We start from the raw sequence: 11,520 nt of genomic DNA on the forward strand, positions 1-11,520 counted from the left end.
GTGTAGACTCTATAGTTTGACCTCAGGTAAAAACTTCAGTCTCACCCAGGTAGAGAAATAGATGTGGCTGTGCTTTGAAAAAATACAAGCTATTAACAACACCAACCTTTGGACTTCAGGGACATAATTCTGCATTTTGGCTGACCAAAACACCTTTCAGTACTATTTGGCTCTTGACAAATAAACAGAAATTTTTAGGTTTGTTCTTACATGGAAAAAATCCATTTCAAATCCCTCTTAATAGAATGACCCTCCTGCAAACTGGCTTTGTGTGGAATTATGTAATTTTAGCAACGTCAGATGGTCACTCTTCATGAGGAACTCCCTCTGTTCCACTGCACAGATGCTGTAGTGAGTGGTTGCATGTCTGTCAGACCTTCAGCAGATAGCCTAGCATCCACTTTCCCCTTCATGCTTGGTGAGAGTACTGTGTTAGAGTGCTTTCTGCACTGACAGTACCTTACATGTGAGAAGAAGAGACTTGTCTGGGTTTTCTGGGATTGATGCAGTTTTTGCACTCCCTGGTAACATAAGACTCTTTCCTCTGCTATATCCGTGGATGCTTGCTAGCAGTGGACTGTAGTGGGAACTGTTTGCTCACTCCCAGATCACAGCACTATGACTAGGTCATATTTTCCTGTACTATTTTGGGATCTTTACCTTCACTTGGCTGTGAGAATCACCTGATACGATGTGACAGCTGGGTTTACTAAAAATGTATTTTGTTTTGCTAAACATATTTGTACCGTTGTTTTTCTCTCTTTTTTTTTTTTATTTGGGTCTGGTTACCTAAAAGAGCTCAATCACATTAATGTGTAAATTCAAAAGAACTGCATGAGACGTAGCTTTAGGCTTGAACTCAGATTGCTTTGGTACAGCCTTATAAGTTAACGCAAAAGCTTAAATATTCAATTTTTAATCAGATTTTACTTCAAAAAATAAAGGTTGACTTACTGCAGATAAAGAACCATTGGTCTACTCAATGTTTCAAAGTGCAATGAATCAAAAGGTCATGACGAAGGGCAGTGACTGAAAGATGACTTCTTGAAGGCAACAGTGGGAGTGTCTCATGCAATATATATCACCAACAGCTCAGAGAAGCTGTTTGGGTTCAGCTGGCAAGCTGGACTATTGCATGCCTCTGAAGTTTGTGGGGTAAGTATTTCTCCAAGTAAAATATAATTTCTAATTTGTGTTCTTTAATATGGAAAAAAAAGTGATGTTATGTTTAAGAACTTAAAGGTAAATATAAAAAGACATCATATATAGTAATTTTACCTTGCCTTGTCAGTATATCATATACTGTTTAACTGTCAAATTCTTTTAGGTGTGAGAAATATGAGTGTTTGTGCACCATGGCTTTGAGTCGAAATAGCTCTTTTTCACTGAAAATCTGTTGTCACATTAAAACTGTTCGTTTATAATTTTAATAATTGCAAATAAGGCTATTTCTCTTTTCTCAATCTCACTCTCTGGAGGGCCCAGGTGAGGTACAGTGTGACGATTCATGGAGTCTGTGATTCCACAGTCATTAGCTCCAGAGGCCTCTCAGGTCACATAATCAACCACACCTGCTCCAAACTATGGATATGCTCTATTCCTCCAACTTTAACTGTTTTAGAGATACAAGAAAAATGGTAAACTTTCTTAGCCTTAGATTCAAAAGAGAGAGCAACTGCATGTTTCAGTGAATATCTTTTACATGTCACATACATCTGCATCTACAGGACTTGCACCCGACTGAAGAAATGCAGCTCTATGCTGTTTCAAGCTGTACTGCCAAACCCCATATTTAGTGTATATATATATACATATATACACGTTTGTGCTTCTTCTGAACAAAAATCGTCAGTGGAGATTAAATGTCTCAAACAGGACTACAGGAAAGAACCCCCCTAAATTTATATTTCAGTATCTAAGCAACTGGCTGGGTTTACAGAGCAACTTACTCTTATTATTCCTATAAATTACAGGAAAGCAACCTCCAAATTTGAGGCTGGTTGAACTAAGCATAGTAAGAAGTACACTAGGAAATGCAGAGAGTTGACTACTTTTGATTTAAAGATCCAGAGCATTTTCCAGAGCAGCCACAGAAGAAATGAAATATGAAGTTTGCATTGTCTCAAACATCCCTCTGATGGCCATAGGGAAACTCATCCATTCAATGTTATATTTATCATAATGAATAATGGTTGAAAGATCTATTTCCTAAAAGGCAAGTACAAGATACTATCTTGGTGATGAGATGGAATCTTGCTGAAAGCAAACAAATGTGTTCAGATGTAAAAATATTTCTAACAATCACAGAATTTGTAGGCTTCACATCATTCACTGGTTCAGCATCACAAACCCAGCAATGAAGTAACAGTTTCTGGGCTATTGGCAGTACTTTTTAAAACAAGCTCTGCACATCACCACTATACAGTCATATTTCTGTTTGCATTAGATAACGCTGACTTCACAATGGGCTCCATCAGTGCAGCAAATGCAGAATTTTGTTTTGATGTATTCAAAGAGCTGAGAGTTCACCGTGCCAATGACAACATCTTTTATTGCCCCCTGAGCATGATGGCAGCCTTGGCCATGGTCTATCTGGGAGCAAGAGGTAACACTGAGTATCAGATGGAGAAGGTAAGTTACATAAATGGGTACAAACTCTCTTTAATCCCATTCAAAAAGGCAGCAGATTACATCTGTGTGACTCCAGTTGAGGGGAGCAAGTCACATAGTCACCTTTGGCGCTGGATTCAAACCTGCCTGGAAAAAGAATGGCGTTCCAAACTGTGAGGTTTGAATCTGGAGATGAGTTTTCACTTACAAAGATATTTCCCCATGAAGGGCAAGAGCAACCTTTGGTTTTCATTAAGAAAGTGCCGTCTTGGAGAATGGCTAAGGCAGGTCTCCTATTTCAGCTTATATTTTCTCATAGGCCTGATTCCTCCAAGGTGGGAAGGACGACTTGAAACATACAAAAGATTAAACATTCAGAAAACAAGAGTCACAGTCATAAATACAATGCACTAAGTTTGTAGCTGATTTATAGACTGAATGCCATTAACTGGAAGAGATCTAAGCCGAACATCATAGTCACAAATTTTCAGTGTGGCACCTGGTTTAAAGCTCACATGAAATTTCTCAGTTCATCTATATGCTAAGCAGACCTGGTTAGTCAGAACCTACAGTTTTAACACAAACATCGGTGACTGTCAGTGGACTTTACATACCTGGTTTCTACTTTCAATTGCAGGTTCTTCATTTTGACAAAATTGCGGGACTTGGAAGTATCCAGACCAAGGTACAGAAATCTAAGGTACATTAATTTCTCTTTCACACTTTTCTCCTGAGAACAGACTTTTCTGATTGTGCTTTTAGTAGGTTCAACACCTTCCTTTGTAATTTTCTTAATTTGAGAGATGTAAATTAAAAAAATAATGGAACAAACCACCAAAATCCAAAGAACAACAGCAGCAAAACAAGCAAATAAACAAGCAAACACACAAACAAAAAGACTAAAAAAAGAAGACAGGCTGTACATATTGCACCAGAACAAGTGACAGGACCAGATAGGATACTTTGGGCACCAGGTACCTTCTTGTGTAAATGAACTTCTGCACACCAGCAGGTGCTTGTGGGGGACAGTATTTGAAAGTGGCTCAGCACCTGGAGCCAGGGTACAGCAGGCAGACTTGCAGCTGAGACTCCAAAGTGGGACAGGAAGATACTTCAGCAGAAAAGAGCTCAGAATTCTCAAAGGATGGAACGTAACCACACTCTTAGAAAAGCTACAGGGGCTTTTCCAGCCTCCAGTTGTCACTGCTATCCCAAGAGTACCATGAGGGGTCCCAATACCATGATACCACCTGTATGCTTTCTTCCATGTTAATCTGCTACCTCTGTAAAGATAACACAAGCCATGGAGCCTGACCTGTTCCCCTTCACTTGGGATCCAAAGCACAAGGTGGGACTTAAAAAGAGCAAGACTTTCCTTTTTTTTTTTTCTTTTTTTTTTTAAATAAAGGTATTATTAGCTAGAGCATTTAGGGACTGGTTAAGCATTTGAAAAGGAGCAGTTCAACACAATTATTCTCATAAAATAAAGTCCCAGCTACTGTTTATCATTGTGCAGTTTTCTTACATACTTTTAGCCTGTGTCACCTAGAACACCATTCTTAGCACATTAGACAGTTGACCCATTTTTTCTCTACGTTACGAGACACTTCCTGATTCCCTTCCTATCTAGCCCTCTTCCACCTGCAGCTTCTGCAGAAAGCTGCCATAAAAATGCAAGCACCAGCTGTCTTAGAGGCTCTCTATCTATGACAAGTCACCAATTGCAATAACTGACACCAGCATTTTTCATTTTACCACCTCATTCCTGAGCTGTATGGTTTCAGATGCATCAGTGAGGTTTTCTGCTTGTTATTGTCTAGAATGAGTGCCTTCATATGCTATGAGTGAATTGTAAATCATTAGTTGCTAATATATTGAACATGCCTCCCATGGAACTCTTAGACTGTATTATACATTAATTTGCAAATGTTCAAACACTGTCTGTTTTCAAATGTTATTTGGAGGTTATAAATAATCCTCTTTCTAGTAAAATAACCCTCTACTTTTTTATCTTCTTATCAACAACTCAGTGTGGCAAATCTGTGAATATCCACTTTCTGTTTAAAGAAATTCTCTCTGATATTACTGCACCGAAAGCCAATTATTCACTCCACATTGCCAACAGACTCTATGCTGAAAAGACAAGTGCAATCCTACCGGTGAGTGATTTCTTACTAAACTCTGTGTAAACCTGTAATCAGGAGGACTGGCCAGAGTAGGTGATCTGTTAATCCAACAGTCCCCACTGGTGTGGATTTACATGGCTTTTCCCTTTGCCACTTCCCTGGCAATAGTCTGAATGGAAAGCAATTTGAGGCAAAAAATATGGCCCTATTCAAAAATGAATGGACTAATAAACAAAATTATTTGGTAATGTAATTCCCCACTCCCCACTTGCCCCCCACTGGTTGTTTGTTTTTTTTTTTCCCAAGAAATAATTTGACTTTGGCATATTTCTTCACTTGAAAGCCTCACCTCAAAAACAACTTCTGAAAGTGTCAAAATCTTTCTTTCATATTTTCAAAAGAAAAGATAAAAAATATTCAAAATAAAAGAAACTTCTTATCTTAAAAATAAGGGAAAAATTTAAAAAAAAAAGAAAGTAGACACAAAGAAAATAAAACAGTCTGAAATGAACTTTAAAATAGGGAGTTTGGATCAGACTTTCTTCCAGAAAATATTTAAACATTTTTAATATATACTCTTAACTAGTCGAGTAACAGAAATTTCAGATCTGAAAATGTCTTGGGCTAGAAGAATTTTTCTATATCACTATAAAAATTCTATTAGCCACATTTTATTTCACTTTCATACTGTTTTTTAAAAAAATGACTATTTTTTGGCTACAATTGATGTCGTTACAGATCTATGTAAAATGTGTGAAGAAACTGTACAGGGCTGGTCTGGAAATGGTCAACTTCAAAACAGCATCAAATCAAGCCAGACAGCGCATTAATTCCTGGGTGAAAAATCAGACAAATGGTAAAGTCACACAAGATTATGAAATATATTTCCCTCTGACAACTGTATTTTAACAGCTTCTGGAAAGACTAAACATTAGAGGAGAAATTTCCTCCTCCTGTCTCCATTAGTGGATATTTCCTGTGGAAAGTGATGACTCTATTGCACCTGTGTGCCAGTGACAGTGTGTTTTAAACATATCTGGCAAAGGCAGAGATGCCAGGATATGTAAAGTTTATATGCATGCTTTCTGTGTCTGGAGAGCTTAACTTACCCAAGATTAGTCCCGGCTTCTCTAGAATATGGGCATAATTATACAAGGATATGCTGTATGGGTAAGAAGTGGGCTTCCAGGGCAGAAAGTAATGCACACTAAGCTGATGGTGGGAAATGAATGATTCAGAAGCTGGTATATGTTCATCATGTTAAGGTGGAGGAAAAACCAAGAGTAAATTGTGAGAAGGAAATACAGTGAGAAAGAGAAAATCTGTATTGCTGCTTCCATCTCCATTCCCTTCTTTTCTATATAAATCTTTTTTTTCCAAATCACTGGTTAGAAATATCCTTGAGGATCTATAACACTCTTAGACCTACCTGTCTTCTTGAAGAAATGTCTGGCCATGTGCCAATTTTCCGTGTATTAAATCATCCTCATGAACCTGAAATCCATGTGCATACCTTTGAAGAAGAGAAAGTCAAGTCACGCAGCAGCATGTTGACTGACATCTAAAATGCAAGATTACTGCTATGAAACTTACCACTCTATGCCCTGCTTCTTTTTTAAAGGACGTATCCAAGATTTGCTTGAACCAGGCTCTGTTGATCTGCATACTGTGCTGGTCCTTGTGAATGCCATTTACTTCAAGGGGATATGGAAGAGCGCGTTTAAAGAAGAAGACACTCGGGAAGTGCCCTTCAGTGTGACAAAGGTGGGGGGCACAGACACAGCTTCTGACCAGGGAGACAGGCTATTGGCTTGCACAAACAGTGGGCTGGGTGATGTAAAGACAACATTCTCTTGTTGTCGGCCAAGTGATTTAGCTGGGCCCCTCACTGTCAGATTTGCAAGATCTGTGTCTGACCAGAGCACACAGCAGATGAGAGGAAAATGGAGACACAGCTCTTCTTTAAAGGCAACAAACTTGAAGATCAAACTCTGTCTCTTTCAAAGGGCTTGTACATTTGACTGACCAAAGAAAAACATTGCTCCCCAGTCATATCATCTCACATTTCTGTTTTTGCAGCAAGAGAGCAGACCTGTGCAAATGATGTTTCAGAATGGTACCTTCAATGTAGGAAGAGTGGCTGCAGAGAAAATGAAGATCCTGGAGCTTCCATATACCAGCGGAGAGCTGAGCCTGCTGGTGCTGTTGCCTGATGACATCTTTGGTCTGGAACAGGTATGACTCTGGCAGGGGAAGCAGAAGAGTTATCACTTCAGTGGGGCTTGGCTTCTGTCAGATTTTTTGCTGTCCCTTTACGTCCCAGTTGCCCACACCATGGCTGTGCTGGGCAGGCAGGGGAGCAGAAAAGCCACCCAGGTGCTACCAGGTGCTCAGGCAGAGACTGGCCTCTTAGGAGAACACTGAACTTAGTTTTATAAAAGGAAGGTAAGGCAGCGTAGTGCTGCTGTAGCCCCACAAAAGAGGATGTATATATGCCAGATTTTATTTTTTTTTTAAATTGAGGTAATTTCACACCCATACCATCCTCCCTACCTCTCCTCCCTTGGCTGTAAACTGTTGAGGAAACACTGCTAAAATTGTTGAGAATTAGACATTCTTTGAAGGAATCACTGATGAGTTTTTTAAAATAAAATTATCATCAAACATCATAAGTGGACTGCTTTCAAAAATTGCTGCGATTGTGTCATCATGGAATGAAAATCGAAGTTAGATAAAGCATGATCTTAATAAAATATTCTTGATTTTGAAATTGTGAAACCAATCAAGCTAAACAAACTGATCAAAACCACTTCTTCAGTTAAGACCTCAGAGAGTCTTAAGCATGGAGATGGAAAGGAAATGCATGGAAGATATTTGGAAATTATGCATCGAGCAGGAAAGAGACTTGAGTCTAATTGGATGAATATCAACCACAGAAATAATCCATGAACATAAAAGGACAGAACATGAGAATGATGTAGACAGTAAAAGAAAATGCCAAAACTATTTTTAGTTAGGTTGAATCAGTTTTTTCCAGATTCATCAAAACTAGTAAAAGAAATAGTTTTGTACTTTTAAGAAAAAAAGAGAAAAGTGCGACCAGAATGCAGTGAGGCAAGGATACAAATATAATCTACTGCCTGTGCAACAGGAAATGAAACTTTTTTCTTTGTCTTGGAAGAAAATGAAGCCAAAGACCTGAGTGAATGCAGAATGCTAACAGCAAAGAGGAAAAAAATCGGACAGATGGAAGGGAGAAACAAAACTTGAAAAATTAATTTGATTCAATCACTTAAAATAAAGTTATCAATGTGTTAAAATTTACCTATCTGTACCCAAGAAAGGGAAAAAGCAATGCAGTCTGCATTATATAAACAATTACTCTTATTTCAGCAATACTTTTGAATTAAAAAATAGAATTATTAAAGATGTAGAAGAGTTTGCATTTGTTAGGCACTATTAACCGTAGGTAAATTTTTATGGTCTGTTTTTTTGCAATCTCTTTCACAGGCTGACTAATTTGCTAGGCTGTGAAATTGTTGGGTTGTGCTTTATGAGACGTAAGATTAATTGGACAAGAGGGGATGTGTCAAGTTGATAAAGAACTGAATAAAAGGACAGTGACACAGGCAGTAGTGGAGAAGGATGTCAATAGGATGACTGTAAGAACCACTCTGGTTGGTTGGTTTTTATGACAGCCTTGTCTGAAATGAAGAATTTGCATTTGCATCCCAGGCATTTCATTCCCTGCCTCTCTTTGCAGCTCGAGAACAAAATCAGCTTTGATAAACTTACAGAGTGGACCAGTCCCAGTGTGATGGAGCAGAAGAGGGTGAAAGTGTACCTCCCACGCATGAAGATTGAGGAAAAATATAACCTCACATCTGTCTTAACAGCCTTGGGTATGACCGACCTGTTCAGCCCCTCGGCCAATCTCTCTGGCATCTCTTCAGCAGAGAGCCTGAAGATATCTGAGGCTGTCCATGAGGCGTACATGGAAGTCACTGAGGAGGGCACTGAGGTGACTGGCTCAACTGTTGTGACAGGAGATACTCAAGCATCCTCTGAGTCTGAAGAGTTTAGGGCTGACCACCCATTCCTTTTCTTAATCAAACACAATCCAAGCAACATGATCCTCTTCTTTGGTAGATATTGTTCACCCTAGAGAAAGAATGAGTTGGAAACAATGCTTGCCTTCCCCTCAGAAACAGCCACCCCCCTTACTCTAATATTGTATAATCTCTTCAACATTTTCTCCAAGTGGAAAGGCTCATGTAAGATGCCCATTAAGGAAACTCCCATAGCAAAGAGATACCTGCAGGTGAGGAAACAGTAGCAAGCATGCTTACTTGTGTCCCTTCTCGGACTGTTTTCAGCGTTGCTTGAGCTAAGCAAAGACTGAGCCCACTGAGACTAGAGACTCTCACAAGCCAGGAAGGGGTCAAGTGATTTTCATTCAAGGAACTAGTTGCAGATATGAATGGGATAATCTTTGGGAGTCCATTACATAGAAAGACATGGGCTGTGCTCATCCCATCCCCTGGTAGCATCCTGCTGACAAACCCATGTTGTTGTTCCTGAAACACAGTCCTTGAGATCTCTAGTCTGGAGGAGATGCTTGTGGATAAGACTCTGCTATGCAGGTTATTAATTGGTGCCTATGTAAATTTTATTTTTTTTTATTTAGCTGTTGGGAAATGGTGTACATTATCACCAGAGTTGTCCTCTCACCATGAATACTTCACATAATTCAGAATTTCTTTCAGAGGTTCTTCAAAGTGATGGAGAGTGCAAGGAGATCTAACGTACTTAGGTGCAGTTATGCCTTCTCACAATGTGTAGATTTGAAGCCTTAAACATGGATATCTGGATGATCCAGATTATCCAGGACTCAGAACTACCAGGCAAAAGAGCTGAATTCTTGCCTAAAACACCTGAAGAACTTAAAATTTGAGATTATTTTGATTTTTGTGAAAAATACTGCAAGTGGTGCTAAAGAAACTGATTTTTCCACAAGGAATTTTATGAAAAAACACAGCTTTTAAAATAATCCCATCTCTGTTGGTCTTGCTTAGCTAGTACACTTCAATTAGTCCCTGGAAAGCTCTCAAGTGTTCAAAATTCAAGTACATTATTATTCCATGAATGCAGCTGGGCTTCTTCATTCCCATGATAATTCGAGGCTACATCTCTTGTTCTCAAGAAACACATGAGAATACTAATATTCTCTGTCTTTTGTTCCTATGTGTCTATTGCCATCTCCAAATATGGATATATTGTCTCAATACTATTACCTGTTTTCATTCTAATCATACATTATTGAGTTTGATGCGTACAATTGATTTTTTTGTTAACATAATAAAAGAAAGTCACAAATGCTTGTCATGAAATTATGTTTATTTTCTTAATTTTCTGGACCATAAATCCTTAGAAATATTATTACAGTGATAACTGTTGTGAGCAAAATGGAATTAAGTATAAAATCCTCCTGTTTTAGAATGAATAAGCATGTAGATATGAAGTTTCCTAGGCATTTAGTTAAATGAATGTTAAATGAATGTTTCCAGTTTGTTAAATGAATGAATGCACACATTTAGAGTTTGATTCCCCTCTGTAGCACAGATTACCAAGAAATAGCCTAATGGAATGGAAAACTGATTTCTTCTTATGTATTTTTCAATACAATTCCAATGGGTATTAAAGATGCACTGACAATTAGTATGATAAATATTTCAAGGAACAAGTATTCCATCAACTCTGCCATTTTAGAGGATGAAATCACCTGAAAAATCATACAACTCAAAAAGCATAAGAAAGAATAAGTAAATTGACAACTATTAGGCAAAGCATTTCCCCACTGAGAGTTTTGAGAGGAGGTACTCTATTGTTAATATTGGCTATCAGCTATTCCAATATTAAGAGACAGAACAACCCTGGATGTACATACAGACTGGGGAACAAGATGCTGGAGAGCAGCCCCACAGAAAGGGACCTGATGATCCTGGTTTATGGCAAGTTAAATATAAACCAACACTGTGTCCTGGCAGCCAAAGGGGCCAGCTGTGTCCCAAGTTGCATCCCAGCATGGCCAGCTGGTCAAGGGAGGTGATTGTCCTGCCCTGCGCTGTGCTGGTGCGGCCTCACATTGAATATTGTGTGCAGTTTGGGGCACCACAATATAAGAAAGACATAAATCTGTTAGAGAGCGTCCAAAGGAGGTCTGGTGAAGGGTCTGGAGGGGAAGCAATATGAAGAGTGGCTGAGGTCACTTGATTTTTTCAGCCTGGAGAAGAGGAGACCAAGGGGAGACGTCATTGCAGTCTACAGCTTCCTTGTGAGAGGAAGAGAAGGGGCAGACACTGATCTCTGCTCTGTGTTGATCAGTGACAGGACTTGAGGGAATGTCAGGAAGTTGTCTCAGGTTTAGGTTATATACTAGGAAAAGGTTTTTCACCCAGAGGATGGTTGGGCACTGGAACAGGCTCTCCAGGCATGTGGTTGCAGCACCAAGCTTGACAGAGCTCAAGAAGCATTTGGACAATGCTGTCAGGCACATGATTCTTGGGGTTTCCTTTGCAGGGCCAGGAGCTGGACTTCAGTGATCCCTGTGTGTCCCTTCCAACTCAGGATATTCTATGAAATTCTGTGAAATCTTGGTAGGTCCCTTCCAACTCAGGGTATTCCATGATTCCATGATTCTATTTCCACATTAACATAGGATACTGTATGATAAAAGTGGATCTGTAGAGGAAAGAAGCTGGTGCTACATGTCTGACATCCACAA

General features: G+C 39.1%; 1 protein-coding gene across 1 annotated transcript; it reads left to right on the forward strand.

Annotated features, from left to right (window-relative positions):
• The first annotated feature begins 1,059 nt into the window (after positions 1-1,059).
• LOC135417967 (ovalbumin-related protein X-like) lies at positions 1,060-10,112 on the forward strand. The gene is made up of 8 exons (XM_064662731.1): positions 1,060-1,155; positions 2,447-2,631; positions 3,248-3,310; positions 4,641-4,769; positions 5,475-5,592; positions 6,358-6,500; positions 6,816-6,971; positions 8,500-10,112. The coding sequence occupies exons 2-8, from the start codon at positions 2,464-2,466 to the stop codon at positions 8,899-8,901; spliced, it is 1,179 nt and encodes a 392-aa protein (XP_064518801.1). The 5' UTR covers positions 1,060-1,155; positions 2,447-2,463; the 3' UTR covers positions 8,902-10,112.
• The last annotated feature ends 1,408 nt before the right edge of the window (positions 10,113-11,520 follow it).

This window comes from Pseudopipra pipra, chromosome 1, assembly GCF_036250125.1.
Source record: "Pseudopipra pipra isolate bDixPip1 chromosome 1, bDixPip1.hap1, whole genome shotgun sequence".
NCBI lineage: Eukaryota > Metazoa > Chordata > Aves > Passeriformes > Pipridae > Pseudopipra > Pseudopipra pipra.

What these genes read in the sequence shown, in the direction of transcription:
- LOC135417967 (XM_064662731.1), top strand. Translation starts at nt 2,464, where the DNA reads ATGGGCTCCATCAGTGCAGCAAATGCAGAATTTTGTTTTGATGTATTC. An exon ending in CCAAGGTACAGAAATCTAAG is followed by an intron (nt 3,311 to 4,640) that starts GTACATTAATTT and finishes TCAACAACTCAG; the next exon opens with TGTGGCAAATCTGTGAATAT. An exon ending in AGACAAGTGCAATCCTACCG is followed by an intron (nt 4,770 to 5,474) that starts GTGAGTGATTTC and finishes ATGTCGTTACAG; the next exon opens with ATCTATGTAAAATGTGTGAA.